General features: G+C 36.4%; 1 protein-coding gene across 1 annotated transcript in view; it reads left to right on the top strand.

Moving 5' to 3' along the window:
• The first annotated feature begins 989 nt into the window (after positions 1 to 989).
• NUP205 (nucleoporin 205kDa) overlaps positions 990 to 17,082 on the top strand; it is a 48,970-nt gene continuing 32,877 nt past the window's right edge. Inside the window, exons 1-12 of the mRNA XM_008937947.1 lie at positions 990 to 1,019; positions 2,132 to 2,201; positions 4,779 to 4,921; positions 5,918 to 6,089; positions 7,029 to 7,173; positions 8,059 to 8,218; positions 9,276 to 9,504; positions 9,667 to 9,831; positions 10,625 to 10,800; positions 13,812 to 13,928; positions 15,433 to 15,570; positions 16,483 to 16,633. Of these exons, the coding sequence (XP_008936195.1) occupies positions 990 to 1,019; positions 2,132 to 2,201; positions 4,779 to 4,921; positions 5,918 to 6,089; positions 7,029 to 7,173; positions 8,059 to 8,218; positions 9,276 to 9,504; positions 9,667 to 9,831; positions 10,625 to 10,800; positions 13,812 to 13,928; positions 15,433 to 15,570; positions 16,483 to 16,633 (1,696 nt within the window). The remainder of the gene's footprint in view (positions 1,020 to 2,131; positions 2,202 to 4,778; positions 4,922 to 5,917; positions 6,090 to 7,028; positions 7,174 to 8,058; positions 8,219 to 9,275; positions 9,505 to 9,666; positions 9,832 to 10,624; positions 10,801 to 13,811; positions 13,929 to 15,432; positions 15,571 to 16,482; positions 16,634 to 17,082) is intronic.

Genomic DNA, 17,082 nt, shown 5'->3' with positions numbered 1-17,082 from the left:
TTGCATTGAGCGTTGCTAAGGGTTAGGAGTATTAGGATCATCCACAGTGCTTTCAGAAGCTATCACAAGGAGCAGTTTGCATTCCTAAGGCAGCACTTACCAAGTGTAATTGGGGAGTAAATCTAATACAAAAGGAACTGACTGGATAATCTGAGAGTAATTTAGGTCGTCTGGTCTGGACACTCCTTTTCTTCTTCCGTAAGGCAAGTCCTGCTTAGTCAGGTGGCACAAGACCTTATCTAAACTACTTTTGAATACTTGTAAGGGTGAAGAGCTTCCCAGAAGCCTTTCTGAGCCTCTGTTCCAGTGCATGGCCACCCTTATAGTGAGGTTTGGTGTTTTTGTTTTTTTTTTTTTTTTTTTGATTTCCCGTTGTCTTTCTTTTTTTCCCTCCTGATGGCTAGTTTCCATCTAGTTTTAATTCCTGATTGGAAGCTTTGGTATTGCAGCTTGTGTCAGTTGCTGCTCATCATCTCCTGGGGTACCTCTGTCTCTGCTTTCTGTGTATAGTACTGTTCAGTAGTTGAAGACAACAAAGCTCCCATCCCTCTTGAGCCTTGCTAGGTCAGTCCTTTCAGCCTCGTCTCATTCATCCTGTTCTCTGGCTCCCCATTTCAGTGGCTTGCTCTGGGGAGCCCCGGATTTGGCACAGCGAAGAACTCTGAGATGCCTGAATAATCAGTTTCCTATACCTACTGTTTGCAACTCTGTTAACATAGCCTGAATGGGTAGAGGCCACCTTTGCTATGAGGATATGCTGCTGACTAGTGTTCAGTTTCTCACCTACCAAGTCACTTGGGTGTTTTTCTATAAAGCTGCTTTCCACAGTTGCTTTCTTTTTTTCAACCGCTTTGTCCCAAGCCTCTATTCCTGCATGGAGTTTTTCTGTCTCAGGTGCAAGACGATGTGTTTGCTGTTGTTGAGCTGTGTTAGGATAATACATGGCAAATGGAGACTCTGTGAAAAGCAGTTGTGACTGGAATACAGGCATGGCCAAAGGGTCTGTAACTAGGCTAAGAGTATGTCATAGTTATTAATGAATAAAAATAAAAGCTCTGTTCCTATGTCAAGAAAGGAGTAAATTTTACAGGGAAGGAATTTTGATCTAACTGAATTAATTGTGTACTTGCCTCCTCACAGGAAAGCAATAGGAAAGCAATAGTAAAGCAAACTCTTTGAAACTTGACTTTGTTAAAGTGAAAATTAAAACTAAAATGTAAGGGAGGAAGGAGTTTTGTACATGAAAGGTGAAATAAGAATTAAAGCGGATCTGGCACTTGAACTAATGCAGATTTTGCTTTAGGTTATAGTATATTTTTTGTCAGGCTGACATAGCGTGGTTAAGGATGTAACTTGGCAGAAAGTTCAGACATAAGCATCAACTGCTCATGTTGCCGAAAGAAGCAGCCCAGGCTGTCCTTCCTTGCTGTGACTGAGGGGATGGTCAGCTTTTCTAAAACTGCAATGATAATACTAGAATTAGCTTAGATAGGAAACAGTCATTGAAGTTCAGCATTTTTTCAATTCCAGTTGCTTATTCCTTTCTATGCCATACTCCATCTTCATGCTAGCATAGGTTGTGCCATCACAGAGCAAACTGGGTTGTAGATGTGATCCTGCTGAAAAGAAACTATTTTTGGGATTAGTTTTCAGTTTGAAAAATTAGATCCTTTGTTTCATTGCTTTACAGTACATGTATTTGGTCTGATGCAAAGCAATTACATGGTAGGGACACTAACAAACAAATGGACAAGGGAAATAGTTGGACAGCTTTTTGCAGGCACTGTCAATTGCTGCTGGTGTTTGTTGGACTCGCTAATTTAATAAGAGTGGGAAGACCATTTTGAATTAAAGTCTATCTCTGAACTCTGAAGTTGTGTATGAGAGCCAGCTACAGTCTGAAGAGTGAAATTGTCCAATAGTAGCTATTTTTAGTGAATTATTGTGTAGGCATGGATCACATTGTATGATTAAAACACTGTTTCTTAAAAAGGATTTGTCCTTTTTTATAGGATGTCCTCTTACATACAGCTCTACTAGCATCTCTAATTGCATTGTAAATGACAAATAGTTTTCTGTTAGTGCTGAGTTTGGGGTTTGTTTTGATTTTGTCAGTTTTATTCTATTGTAGAGGAAGAAAACTCACAAAATGAGAACAAAGTCTTACTGGGTTTGCTGCTTTCAAGACACCTTAAGTAGTGGTAAGAGTTAGAGCTGGTCTGAACAATCTACTTAAAGGTAAAATGTTGCCTCTGTACTTGATTTTATACCACAGTGTTAACTTGTACGTTAAAAAGCGGGGGGGGGAAAAAGTTAAGCCAGTTTTAGATGAAAGTCTAATAATTTGGTATATATAATTTGGCTACTCTGCAAGGCGTAGTTCTGTTTTATGATTTCTCCACAAGTCAAGTCAGTTTCAGAGGTCACTGCTATTCTCTATGCACTTGTTCTTTCCGTCTGTGCTTCAGGCACAACTCTTTCAGTTGTTTTTTATTGTTAGCAGAGCCGTTTTGCAACCTGTGTAAATGAAATACTGTTACTTTTAAAAACAAAACTGGAAGGACTCTGGAAAAATGTTGCTTCCCCCCTTTCCTTCTTTTCTTTGGATCATTTGACTAATGTTGTTTATAGTGCAGTGCATCAGAGTTAATGCAGCAGACATCTGTATGCTTGGGAACAAGTGGCTATGAATGAAGAAGGGCAGTAACTTCTTAAGGTGGCTTTTCCACTACCAACATCGTGACATGCAAAACCCACTGCTAGCTTACATCATCTTTAGGTCAAGGACCATCTCATTAGATGCTTGGAAATGCGTAATGCTACCTGCAGCCAGGCAGTGCTGCTTGTGTGGTAGTCTTGTGTTGTAGCAGGCAAACAATACAATTGGTATTAAATTTATCTGTTATGTGATGTGTGAAATCTGAAAGTTTCCCTTGCCAGGTATCATTTGTACTTGTGAAACATTTTGGTATTTCTGTTTAATGTGGGTCTTAAATTTTTGAGCTTTTTGAAAATGTTATGTTAATACTAGGTGGTAAGAGTAATTTTCCATCTAAGTTTTACAGTTTAGATGATTCCAGCTGATGTCTGAAGTTGGGTATAATGGCTTCTTATAAGCCATGATAAGGAAACTTCTAGTGCAGTCTTCATCCTACAGACCTTGGGTTCTGAGTGATAACAGCCTCCAGTGAGGAAGAGTTTGTTCAGCTGTAGTATTAAATTTGGACTTGAAATATGCAAGGAAACATTTTTTCAGTGTTAAGGAGAGATTGTATTCTAAAGTAGAGTCGGACTTCTCTTATATATTTGTGCTTGCTAGCTTCCAGAAATAATCTGGTCTCTTCTAAACACAAGTAATTATATTTGGCTACTTCTAGTAAAGGAAATTAATATCTTTATAAAGCTCTTGTACAGAATGTTAGCAGCAAATGTGTCGTAGGGATCAAAAGTGTTTTTATTTATTACCATTAAATTAAAATTAGAAATATAAGTAAATGTGAAAGAAAATATCCTTAGACTTATGATTTTTGTTTCTTATATAACTTAATCTTATGGTTTTGGTTTCTAATTTATTTTATTCTACGCAGTCTGATGCAGTAATGCAACAGATTTTGAAAGCAGTGTTGTTCATTTTCAGTCCCTCATATTAGGTATTTCTTTGTTTTGGATTTTTCTGTCAAAAATGGAAAGCAGGAAGCCTGCCTTGCTGAGTTACATTCAGAAGCAAGGTTTACTGTCCAGTTCTTGATTATCCTTTATTCTTACCAAAGTGGATGGAATTTCTTAGGAATTCTTTTTCTCAATGCAGAATTACAGAGCTTGTATCAAGTATCTTTATAAGATGACTTCCAGCCCCAGAACTTAGCTGCATACATAATTTTTTCTGCTTCTCTAGCTCCTTAAATGCAATTAGGTTTCATATCAGACCATTGTTGGTGGGTTTGCCTTTTTTTTTTTTTTTTTTTGTGCCTTAAGAAAGGAAAATGTTTTGCTTGATGGGCTGAAATGCTGGGGTTTGAACCCCGAGCCCCTGAATTAAGGTTGACATATGGGTGATTCCCACAGCCCTTCATAAAGAGGTGGTGAGTTTGCCTTATAGCTTCCCCCCAGGGTGCAGCCGGCCCTGCAGGGAGAGCCAGAAGGGAAATGAGCCCCAGGGGTCCCGCACTGAGTTGACAAAGGTCAGGTGTCTGCTTGGGGATAAAAGCCGGGACCACTGGCAGGAAGGGAGAAGAGTCTACTCTGTGAAGCGCACTTCACAGAGCTTCCTGGTTCAGGAAAGACCTCCTGACTCTCCCTGGAGCTGGGCCCTGGTCTGTTTAGGCCTTTGCAAACGCGGGCCGATCGGGTGAGAGTCGCCATGTGGGCACCTTTTTCTCATGTGTTTAACTGGCTGGTCTGGCTGTTTCCCATGCCAACTATGGCAAACCTCGGTTCACTGTTTGTACCACCTGTTGTGGGCTTAGTCATGTCGTTTGTGGGATCGTTGGGGGTGGCATCGATCATGTATGAGCTTGTTGACCTGTTTGTACTCCCGGTGGTCATTCATATAGTAACATTTCTGTCTACAATACAGTCTGCATATTGGTTCATCTCCCTGCTGGTGTTATCATTTTTGTTGGGCCTGGTCATTGGCAAAACATGGGCATAGAAACCTATACTTTCAAGCTAAGACTAACAGTAAGTTAAGAAAAATCTGTTTACTCAAAATAGTGTATGAATAATGTTTTTTTTTTTTTCTTTCTCCGTTTCAAACATATTGTTTTCTCTTCTTTTAGCTGCCAGCTTGTGGGGTCCATACAAAGACATATGGCAGGCTGTAGTGAATGCCATTTGGAAAAGGCAACCTGAAGCTATTCATCGCCTTGACCAGGTTTTAAAGAAACACAAATCTGACTTCATTGCTCTCTTCAGAAATCCGGTACTGGACTAATACTTTTTGTGGAATGAGCTGGAGAGCTGATGATTGACTCTGTCTTGTATTGTTGTATTACGTACCATTTAGATGCTGACCATTATTTTCATTCTATGTTTTTATAGCACATTACAACACAAATGCATTATAGCAATCTTGTTCTGCTGTAAGAATGCAGATAGAATTATCCTGCACAAAACACAAAATAGTGTTATTCAATCTATCTGTAACGAGATAAAAAATGTTTGAATGCTATTTTGAAAGGAATAATAAAAGTATCTGATGATCCATCAGTCAAGTGTTCGCTCATTTCACTACTCTTGTGTGTCTGAAATAAAGCAAAAAACTATTTTGTCTGTCTGGGGTCCATGCTGGTACTTCAGTCAGTTTAGTGAACACATGAATTTGCAAAACAGAATGTTTCTTGCTGGGCATGTGAGACGGTGTGGAAAAACTGTTTCTTGGCTGATGGATCACAAAGTAGCAACTAGAAATATGTCTTCTTTCAGTGATGCTACTTCTGAAATATGTATGGCTTTTTAAGCTGATAGGTCAGAAAATGCGTCAGCTATAGAGTTTTGTCAGTGTATTTTAGCGTTTGAGTTTAACAGAAGAAAGAATGATGTAGAAATTAGTGCTTTGGAGTAACGCAACAGTTCTGGTAAACAACCCAGGTGTTTTCATTGAGCTGATATCAATTCCTGTTGAGTATTTTATCAAAATTTACTTTCAATCTCTGTTATTTTGAGGAAACTATATATCCGTGCCAATTGCCTAAAATTATTTTTGATACATTCCCACAAAGAGACCATTGCAGTGCAAATAGGAAGCATTTTTAAGGTGCTGTTTACTATCTCTGTGTTTAAAAACACTGCCTTTGTTTTTCAGATGGCAACCTAACCTGTCAGAACTGTATTTGAGAGGCAGGATTAATGCATAAGGCTTTATTCAGTATTTGGTCTTGCCATTTTTAATAACTTGGGATTCTTGTTTCTCTTGCAGCCAAAGAATGTTCAGCAGCATGAGAAGGTTCAGAAAGCAAGTACAGAAGGGGTTGCTATACAGGGTCAGCAGGGAACTAGGCTTTTGCCAGAGCAGCTCATCAGAGAAGCCTTTATCCTCAGTGACCTCTTTGATATTGGAGAGTTAGCAGCTGTTGAGCTCCTTCTAGCTGGTGAGAAGGGAAAATACTTCAGACTTGGAGAAACATAACTTAAATAATGCTTTCTTATTTAAGTGTATGCTTAACATGGAATACATGATTCAGTCAAGGCTTTAGCTTCCTAACATGGAAGGTTCTTAAAACAAAATTTACTGTAATGTAATATGACAAGGATGTTCTGAACTGTAATGTTAATATTTTATGCAGCTGTTGCAAAAAGGGGAATAATTTGGGTTTTATGATTTACTTTGTCACACTGAATTTAAGTATAGTTTAAAAATAATTGAAGAATTTTTCTGTAAAGCAGTGTAATAGATAATGGTTCTTCAAATTATGTGTTAGTTACACACTGATATGTGACTCTGTTTGGATCATAATCTAATAACTGTTTAGTAAGAGAAGCATTCTGGAAAGTAACACATGCTTTACCTGTAGAAAACTAATTTCAGAGTTATTTAAATATAATTGTTAGTTATCGTTACTAGCTACTGTTCATCATTACCTTTCTAAAAATTCATTGAAGTAGTAGCTTGCAAACTTGTCACCTTTGGAAAACCATCTTCAAGTCAACCTCCTCACTTTTTATTTTGAATTTGACTTTTTGATGTAATTTTAGACAGTTTCATTTTGAATAAAGAAAATATTTTGCTGATAATCAGCTTGAAATGATTAAGATGGGTAGATATAAGTTGTAAATACTAATTGAGCTAGGATATTTATGGCCTTGTATTTCTTTCAGACATTTTTGATGTTTTCATAGTTGAATATGAATTTTAATAACAGCACCCCAAATACCTGTGATTTCTTTCAAGTGCCTGAAACAAAGTAATTGTGAATAACTATGATTGCTTTGAATGTTACACTTGTATTTCAATGAGAGATACAGAGATGTAGAGCTGTTAAAGTGCATATGTTCAACTTGTGACTTTTCTGTGGATTTTCATTCAACAGGAGAACACCAGCAACCTCATTTTCCTGGCCTCACAAGAGGTCTAGTGGCTGTTCTGTTGTACTGGGATGGGAAAAGATGCATTGCCAATTCACTACGAACCCTCATCCAATCACGCCAAGGCAAGATGTGGACATTTGAACTCAGGTCTGTATTAGGGTGATGAGCTAATCAAAACTCTTTGCTTTGAGTGCTTTCAGGACTAGACTCAAGGAACTTATAAGTTCTTATAAGCTGATGCAGTTGCTTTCATGTTTCTTTAAGCGTAATCTTTTTTTCTTACGCATATTTGTAAAGGTTATCCACTTTACTGTCAGTTCTTCCATGCTACTTCACCTTTTGTCAGTGTTTTGCTTCAGACACCTGGCCAGTCAGTGTTGCTGTATCCAGTGATGGTTATTCAGTATTTCAGAGACTGGGTTTGAGCCCTTGCTGTGTTCTGACTTCCCATGTCTTGCAAAATGGAGTATTGTGCCCCTGCCTTTACTTAAAATTGATGTACTATCTACTGGTGAACATATGTTAACACTTCGCTGATTTTAAAAAGAAAACAATACGCACTGTTTACTTCCAATGTGCAGTGACTGCGTAACAAGAGAAAGATTAAAAGTGTGTTCTATCATCAATATATCTGAAACATTAAAAAAAAAGATTACTTAGAACTAGCTTCACCACCTCAGTACGGTGTCTGTAGTTGAATAACTGCATTTATTTGTAAGAAAGGGGCTGTGAGGTTGTGAATTATGCGCATCTTACGTATAGTACTTTTTGATAGACATTTTAACTAGTTGATCCATGTTGTAGTCTCATATTCCATGTTCTTGGACCTACAGTTACCTAAAGACTTTGTATCCATTCAGCATAATGTTTTGAGAGGGTTCCGCTTACTTATTAGCAATGCACATTTAGTTACTTTATGTATATAATGTAAATTTTCTATCAGCAAATACCTTTGATGGGTTTCATTATTGTGGACTTCTGTGACTGGGAATAGTATGATTAATCATTAAATCTATATTCTTTCTGTTCTAGTCAAGAGTTAATGTCCATGACAACACACTTTACAGATGACCTAATGGAGCAGGGCTTGACTCAGAAGATCCTCACTCTTGTATCTCACATTGATTTGAACAATGAATTTGATAAACTCCAGAGAGAGCGGGGGTTGGGCAGTGAGAAACATCGCAAAGAGGTAACTGGGTGTGAATATTCTTCTGATTAGAATACAGTTAGACTGACAAGAGAGATGTAGTAATATTTTTTTTTTTTTGTAAATGTCTATTTTTTGTTCTCTACCTTTTGCAAACTCTGTTACTGTCTGAGACATCATAGTAACCGCTCCACAGCGTGTACTATACCAGTGAGGGATTTAGATTGCTTCTTGTGTTTCTGTTTTGCTGTTGTTCCCTGATGCTAGGGCATACCTTATTGTTAGTATTGTTAGTGAAGAAGTATAATCAAGGACAGAGATGGTTTTTTTAACTTCTGCTGTTTTCATAAGACTTAAAGCAGTTAAAACTCAACTTGGAGGGAGGAATGAAGTTAACAAATTAAATATCCTTTTTTTGAAAAGAAATAACTTCCGTCTAACTTAAAAAAACCCAACAACTTTATCAAGAGTCATTGTACTTAATTGTATCATAGTATGCAATATTTTGTCAAATACAAAGGGAAAATGCTTGGTAGGCTTTATGTTAGCCATGATATTTGTTCTGTATGTAATAGGGGATGATAGATTGTTTATATTCAAAGGTTGATATAAATAATTTGTCTGGGGAAGTTCTAATTTAAAATATCTTTCATATTTCTCAATGTCTTAAAATTTAGGTATTTGTATAGTCAGTTGAGGACATCCCTTTTGGGGCATGCAGACTGTGACCCTATCTAGGGTTGTAATTACCAGTGCAGTTGAGACAGGAAATACGACTTCTGTGCGATGCTTTTACAGCTACAAAAGTTCTGAATAGATTCACATCTCCTGACCTTGACGGAGAGGCTGGTTTGCAAGTAGTCATACTGCAGGATATCTACTGTCACGTCACATGAAATATATGGAAATATGAATGCATTTAACAAGCTGTGCTTTTTTTGTTGTTTAGTAATTAAAAAAACCCAATGTTTTCTGTAGCTGCTGTCTTTGGAGTAATTTTTAACTCAACCTGGTCATACTGATTGACTGAGGAGGACAAACTGAACATGTTGGCAGAATATTTATGTTCGCTGTTTTTTGTTTGCTTTTTCTTTCAAAGGTTTCTGATCTCATTAAAGAATGCCGACAGTCCTTGGCTGAAAGTCTGTTTGTCTGGACCTGCCAGTCACCACTGAGTAAGGATGACACTCTAATCCTCATAAGCTACCTGGAGAAAGTTACAGTGGAAGCTGATGGCTCATTGGATAGTGTCAACTTGTCTCTTCTTATGGCTCTTCTTTACTGCTTTGATGTCAGCTTTCTGGAACAGATCACGGAGGATCGTGAAGGTAATGCTGGAATGTTTCCCAAAGAGGTTATGTTGTGCAGGTGGATAAATTGTTATTTAACCAATTTTGTTATTGATTGGTAACCAATTGGTAGGATTTGGCAAGCTTATTTTCACATTACTTTACTGGGTGTTGGTGTTTTGTTTTTTATTGTTCTTCCAGATGTGATGCACCGGCTCCCTCTGCTAACAGAAAGACAGTATATAGCCACCATACACACTCGTCTCCAGGAGTCTCAGCCTTGGAAATTACCAGGCCTGCAAGCTACTGTTAGATTAGCCTGGGCGCTGGCATTACGAGGAATATCCCAACTGTCTGATGTGACTGGTAAATTACCTTAAGGGGCAGTTGCTGCACATTAGTATTCAGAGCTTGCAAGTGGTGTAAATGAAAGTATCTGTTACTTGTTTTGAAGTGTTAGTATTGACCTTTGTGATAAAATTACCACTGACACTCCTTTAAAGCTTTCTGAGTATGTGAGTTTGGTTGAGAGTTGACTTGTTCTGCTATGTACACAAGATTTATAGATAACTAGGTATAGACAATACTATAGCATACTGTCTCATTGAAATCAAGGAGAATTTTCAACTTGTATGAAGGAGAATGTTTCTTAGGAGAAAGATTGCGTTTTAGAAGCTTTAGTATTATTTGAACACTTAAGAACAAGTTTGATGACTTTTTACATCTGCAAATGCTCAACCTCAGTATCTTGAGAGGACAGCTCTTTTTTTTTTTTTTTTTTTTCCCCTCTGTATATTTCACAAGCTTTTCAGGCTCCTTGCTAGGTCAGAATTCAGGCTACTTCAGAATATCTATTAAAGAAAATATAAACATTATAATTAATCTTTAATTAACTTGGGTTTGTGATTCTTGGTTCACAACTTCAGATTTGATGGAGTAAATGTATTATACACTTTAACACTTACTAAAGAAGGTGGAGATCATCACCTGACATTAACTTGTCTTTTCCAGTCTAGTTTTTTTCCTGTACAGTAGAAAAAATGTAGTTGATAGAAGCCTGTCAATTTGCATGTCAGCCAAGTATTCTGAAATATGTTTTGTATGGTAACAGGTAATTGTAATTTATTTTTTTTCCCCTCTTGTGATTTTTGTTGCCCAGCTCTTGCAGAATTCACTGAGGCAGATGAAGCAATGGCAGAGCTAGCGGTTGCTGATAATGTCTTCCTGTTCCTGACTGAATCTGTTGTGGGGTCTGAAAATTTCTACCAGGAGGAATTTTACATTCGCAAAATTCATAACCTTGTCACAGACTTCCTTGCACTCATGCCAATGAAAGTAAGTTGTTTGTGTGAACAGCAGTTGCTAAGAAATGTGGATGCCTCCTCTGTATTTCTGACATCAGGACAGGTAGCAGAGAGATTCAGATATGACCATCAGCTTCAGGTGCTGCAGTTCAGAAAACTTGTTGCATTTATAGGACCATTATGGTTTGTTTTTTGTTTGCCAGACATATATATATATTTTTTTTTTTTTTTTTTTTTAAAATGCATCAGTGTGGTGAGACTTGCAAAGTAAGTTGTTGTGGTGGCAGTGGTTTTGTTTTACATTGTTTAAATTTTAGTCAATGCTGAAATTGATGGCAAGGTATGCAAGTGCTTTTTTTTCTTTTTCCTTTTGATGCAGACAGTAGTGTAACCTAAATTAACTTGCAGGTTGTCTCTCACTATCAATGTATTCTTTAACTATCTTTTCCATATTTAAGGGGAGAGATTCTGCTTTTCCAGTAGTATCAGTTGTTGGGAGAATGAGCAGCTGTTTTCACGAGAACAGCAGAAATGCTTCAGAAGGGTGTTAAAAAGAAAAGTTTGAAGCAATTAGTGTCATTTGTGCAAGACCTTTTGTCTAGATATGGACAATTAAAATTCTATGAAAACACTCTTAGTTAGTGGAGGCTTTATTATGTGACCTTTACTGAGTTGAGCTGTAGTTGGAAAAAAGTAATTATTTGGCAATTCTATGTGCAAAAAGAAGGATTTAAAAATATATTTTGCTCATTGTAACCTCACAGAATGGGAACAAAATGGGCAGGAAAAACAGTATTTGAGCCTTAAGAATCTTTTGAAGGCTTATATGAACATTTTGTAGACAGATTTTATATGTAATCCTAATTTATTTATAATCAGTCGGTGTGGCGTTGTTTTCTCAAGTTGTTCTATGGATATTCTGTGGGTTTAAAGAGACAAGTATAATGTTGGTTCAAACAAGTTCACATTGATAACTTGACAGCTGTATTTCTGCTGGAATGGCTGCCTGTGTACAACACTTAACCACATTGTTAACAGGTTTTGGACATCCTTTGAAGGCCACATGCAGTGGTGTTTTCTGTAATACAGACACAGTAGCCTTTAGGAATCTTTTGGATATATGATGTATAGGTGAGGTATGTTTATGGAAGCTCCTTAAACAATCAAGTGCAAACAGGTTTGCAATTGGGAATTTTTTTTATGGCACAGTTCTTCATTGGTTGATATTGCTTTATGAAAGATGAAATGTCTCCCTGTAGTGATACCAGTTTTTATGAAAGAGATAAGAGGTAGATTTTTGAATGAAAGTGGAAGCTCTGGAGACTGACCCAGGCTGAGGCTGCTGGTGTATTACATTTAGAACACAAGTGACTGTCTTCCATGTCCACACAACGGCTTGAAAATTCCAAGGTGGTTGCTTGGTCGGTACATCTCCCATCTTCATTGCATCGTGGAATCGGAGACTTTATCTCTGGGAAGAGTATTTCTTTTCCGTTTCAGTATTGTGCTTTGGTTCAGATCTGCAGTTGATTGTAGATAATGCATAAAGATTGTAATGAAAAAAAATTCTCATAAGTCAGATTTTGTAATACAGATTATAAGCAAAGATCTGACTTGTAGTCAGATTTGATAGAGGCCAGTACTAGTTGTTTTACAGGAAAGACACTGCTAGCAGACAATGGGGATGTAGGAATTTTTTTATAAATAAAAGGGAAAAAATACAAATACAAGGGAATTTTTTTGTCTTAACCGCTATTAGTTAGTGGTTAGCTTATGTATTTCTACTAGATCTCAGATTTTAGGTAAAGAGAAGTAACTGCTTTGCAGGATTTTTTTTTTAATATATGTATCCTTTGTTCAGTTTTATTTAAATCTGTAACTCAGGATTTTATTTGACTCTTCTGTACAGTTTTAACATATATGCTGCTTGCTAGTATTGATTTGGATAAATATTTTGGTTGACTACATTCAGAACCCAATACTTTAGTAGTTCAGAGTTCATTATTTCATTTACCAGTGTTGTCCATGTGTTAACTTTGTTGGTCAGAGCAAACTAGCCAAATTAATATGGTGTTTCCACAGTTATTTGTAGTTTTTTTAACTGGTCTTTCTAGATGAGATACAGTTATTTTACTGCTCATGCAGTTTTGCAAATTAAGATATATTTTAGAACATGAACCTGTCTCTATGGACCATCACCATGTTTTAATTCTTCGTGTGTTGGCCTGGCTGCTTGTTTCTTTTTCCTCAATGTCTGCGTAATATTTAACTAAACTTATCTAATGGATATTTGTTTTCTATAATTTTGTTAGAGGCCTTTTCACATTAACTGTCAGCTGGTTTTTGTTTGTTTTTTTAAAGACAAAGAATCTTAGGATACAGATTGAAGAACTTTTTGTTTAATTGATGCAGTTCTTCTCCCTACTCTTTTTGTTTTTCCCTCTCCTTACTCTTTTTTTCCCTCTTGCTGTATTTATTGAGGAGTGGTAATGCTTTTAATTCTGCCAGTCTGAAGTAATGACATCAATCCAAAACCTTTCAAAACATTAAGTAGCTGTAAGTAGAAGTAGCCTTAAAAGGCAAAGAAAGGTGCAATCCACAGATCTATATATATAGAAAACGTTATTTTAGTATTTTCTGTTTCTTTTCACCCTTTGTGGGTAATACTCCAGCTGTCTTCGTTTGAAACTAGCCCATCTAGCTTTTGCAATGAGAAGAGGAAAAGGAGCCACCTTCGGGGGCCAAATGAGATGATCTGGTGAAGTAACTTGGGAAAAACTCCAATGGTATAAGTTCAGGGTTTTGCAGTGAACTTGCGAGCCTTGGCTGTAAGAAAGTGATTTAGTATATATTTGAATGTAAGCTTTTGAGGGAGAGTGAATTGAGGAAAAAAAAAAAAAATTGAATATTCTTGCCATACATATGCAATTTCATTTGCTTTCTTATTATTTTAATAGGCTGTTCAGACAATTCTGCTATTTCTGTTCTGTTTCATGCTTAGCTAAATATTTAGCCAGTGGTTTTTCTCCATAAATTGTGTAGGTGAAACAGCTGAGAAACCGTGCTGATGAAGATGCTCGCATGATCCACATGAGTATCCAGATGGGTAACGATCCACCCATTTCCCTTCGGAGAGATCTGGAGCATTTAATGCTGCTAGTAAGCCCTATTTTCTTTTAATTTACTGTGGCAAAAAGTGGATGTGACTTTTTCCTTCTTCAGAAAACTCATGTCTGAATGATAACATGCAGGGCTGAATCTTTCCCTTTAGGAAGGTTAGAGGGATTTTTTTTTTTTCCTTAAATATAACTTGCTATCACTTCATCTAAAGGAATTAATTTACTGTCTTGGCTTCTGATTAGTTAGTAAATACTTAATTGTTTCTTATGCTTGAAGAATTCTTGAGCTGAGGTTATTTTACAAATACCTAAGTATCTAAAATTTAAATTAAAATCTTAACATCTGTTAAGCCATCTTATTTTAATATCACTTAGAAATAAGAATTTTAAGACTGCAGGCTATTACTAGAGTTGAGATCTGGCTAAATTCATGGAAATTCTGAACGGATGCACCCTTGTGTAGCTAGACCTTAATGTTTACAGTTTCTGTAAGTCTTCAAATTTCTCCCTATTTACTGTGGGTAAACAATAATTGGGTTCTATGTGGTTTTCCATACTACTGGCAATTACTCTGATAAAAAATTGAAATGTTTAAATAACTTTCATGAGTTGACATACTTGTAATGAGAACTTTGGAAGACTGCCTTTTGTGTTTGTGGTAGAGTAGGCGAGGCAAGGTGGCCCCATTAAGGTTGCTGGAATTACAGATTCCTTAACCTCAGTAGAATTTTGACCATAAGAATGTATGTAAAAGGAAGACCTCTCTGTTTCTGTCATTTTTTAATAAAAGAAAGAAATGTGTAATAAAACAAAATTGAAAGAAAATTTAAATATTAACTAATATTGAAGTAAACATTTAAGGTTACCTAGCTGCATTTTCCAGAAAACCCACATCAGAAAACAGATTTGTGTATTGAACTAATGCGTATTATATTTTCTGTTAATGAGTAAATTAAGAACTTGTATATTTCCCCTTATTTAACAAAAAAAGTACATGTGTGCAATTTTCAGTATAGTAGCCTTTAATATAAGGATTACTGGTCATTTCCACAAGTAATCCTTTAGGTTATAGGATGTTAACAGGAAAATTTATAGTGAAATGCTTTAAGTACCTCTGAGATAAGTGGTAAACTTAAATGAAGAACTAGAAGTGAATATTTACTCTGAGAAATTTGTATGTTCAGCTAACGTTTAAGATTTCTAAAACTGATACTTCCTACCTTGTTCTTAAGTTAATATATCAAAATATGCAATGGTTATTTAATGAGAAATTACACTGTTTTTTTAGTAATGGTAGTAATACTGTAATTGTGAAGTTATGTAAAGCTTCACTTGTGTGCATTTTTAATTTCTCTGGCTGTCATTTTTTTTTCTAATACTGCTATTTAGAAGCTGTCATTTTCAGAGAGTTTTAAGGAATGGAACATCAGCCATAGGATGTTCTGTCTCTCAAACATGTGTGGCTTAACTAGAAGCAGTATGTATTGTTAAAGTAATTGTCTTTTCTTTACATAGTTGATTTTTTTCTAAAATATCTTCCTTAGGTTGCTGAATTGTATAGGAAAGACCCCTTCAATCTGGAGCTTGCCCTTGAATACTGGTGTCCGTCAGAGCCTTTGCAGACCTCTACCATAATGGGCTCCTACCTTGGAGTAGCTCATCAGCGACCCCCTCAGCGCCAGGTTGTCTAGATTTTCTTGAGTAACTACAAGTAACTTGAAAGTAATAAAATTCAGGCAATAAAGTTTTCTGGTATCCTTGTTATAGCTAGCCTCTAAGAAGACGTTATCTTTTGTCAGTGGCTTATCTGCATATGTTTGGCTCTGCGTGACACAGTTACTGTTGCTTGCCAGTCATTTGTGATTGCCAATAAACTTAGTATGAAAGAGCCCTTACAAACCTCTTTGAAAATTTTGTTTAGGTCTGTTTTGTTGCAGTTGCTAAATGAATTCTGTTAACAGTGCTCTTGTGTTTTCTGTTTGACCTCTACATACCTTTTTAGTCTAACAGAGATGTTAAATTCCTTAACTGTAAAGACATTGTATTAACTGTATTTGATAGTATTTGGAGGGGTAAAAATCCATAAGGATTTTGTGATTATTTAAAGCTCAAAATTATAGCCCATAAGAGATGGAACTTAAAATTAGAATGAGGAAGCAATCTGAACAGATGAAGCAGACATGTCTCAAGACCCACCCAGCATACAGGCAACTTAAGTTAGGACCTGGCGCAAAGACTCTAATATGACCCTAGGAGGAATTAATATGTGCATGAGTTACTTTGCAGGCATATGAGAAGCATAGTGAATTTTTTCACAGTGCCACTTAACCTTGCACTGTAAGAGTGTTAATAACACTGCTGTGCAGTGTTTGTGAGCTGCAGTGAATCTTTTTACTAGAAGTACAAAACTGGAGCGTTAGTATACTTTGCAATAGCGTGAATTACTTTGTTTTGTGTATTTGCTCTTTGTGATTCCACCCCTCCACACCTGATTACATTAGAGTCTGTTTTCTGACTTTGGCTGTCTATTTTCCTGAAATACTCAGATGTATTTTTTTTTTTTAAAAAAACCCACTACTCTTTATTTGTTCTAGGTGGTCTTGTCAAAGTTTGTTAGGCAAATGGGGGACCTACTGCCTTCCACAATTTACATCCCATACTTGAAAATGCTGCGGGGGCTTGCTAGTGGGCCTCAGTGTGCTCATTACTGCTTTAGTTTGCTGAAAGTCAATGGCAGTAGTCATGGTAAGAAAGCTTGATCTCTTTCTCAGCTCTTTCTTTAGAATAAAGTACAAAAGCTCATTTGACATAAATTATGGCTTCATACTTTTTAACATTTCATTGTGACTGCAAAGATGAAATTGGAAAGTTTCTCTTGAAAATGTAATCTGGGGAAAAAAAAGACGACTGGTTAGCTCTGGGCACCTTAGCAAGTAATTCACATAATGAAATAATTATTAATGGTATTAAGACATAACTTTTAAAGATGCAGAATTTCACTAGCATGTATTGTAAAATATACATCTTAAAGTTAAGACCTTTTAGATTTTATAAATATAGTTATCTTTCATGAGCTGACTTTTTTTCAGAAGCACTTTGTTCTGTTAGAATTTTTTGATACATGTAATATGATGGCACTTTCTCAAAATGAGCGATGCTGGACAGTCTTGTGTTTTGAATTAATTTTGCGTTGA

The sequence above is a fragment of the Merops nubicus genome, unplaced genomic scaffold (assembly GCF_000691845.1).
Source record: "Merops nubicus isolate BGI_N331 unplaced genomic scaffold, ASM69184v1 scaffold21673, whole genome shotgun sequence".
In the NCBI taxonomy this organism is placed as follows: domain Eukaryota; kingdom Metazoa; phylum Chordata; class Aves; order Coraciiformes; family Meropidae; genus Merops; species Merops nubicus.
Note: the sequence above shows the minus strand (reverse complement) of the source record. Positions and strands in the feature narration are given on the sequence as shown.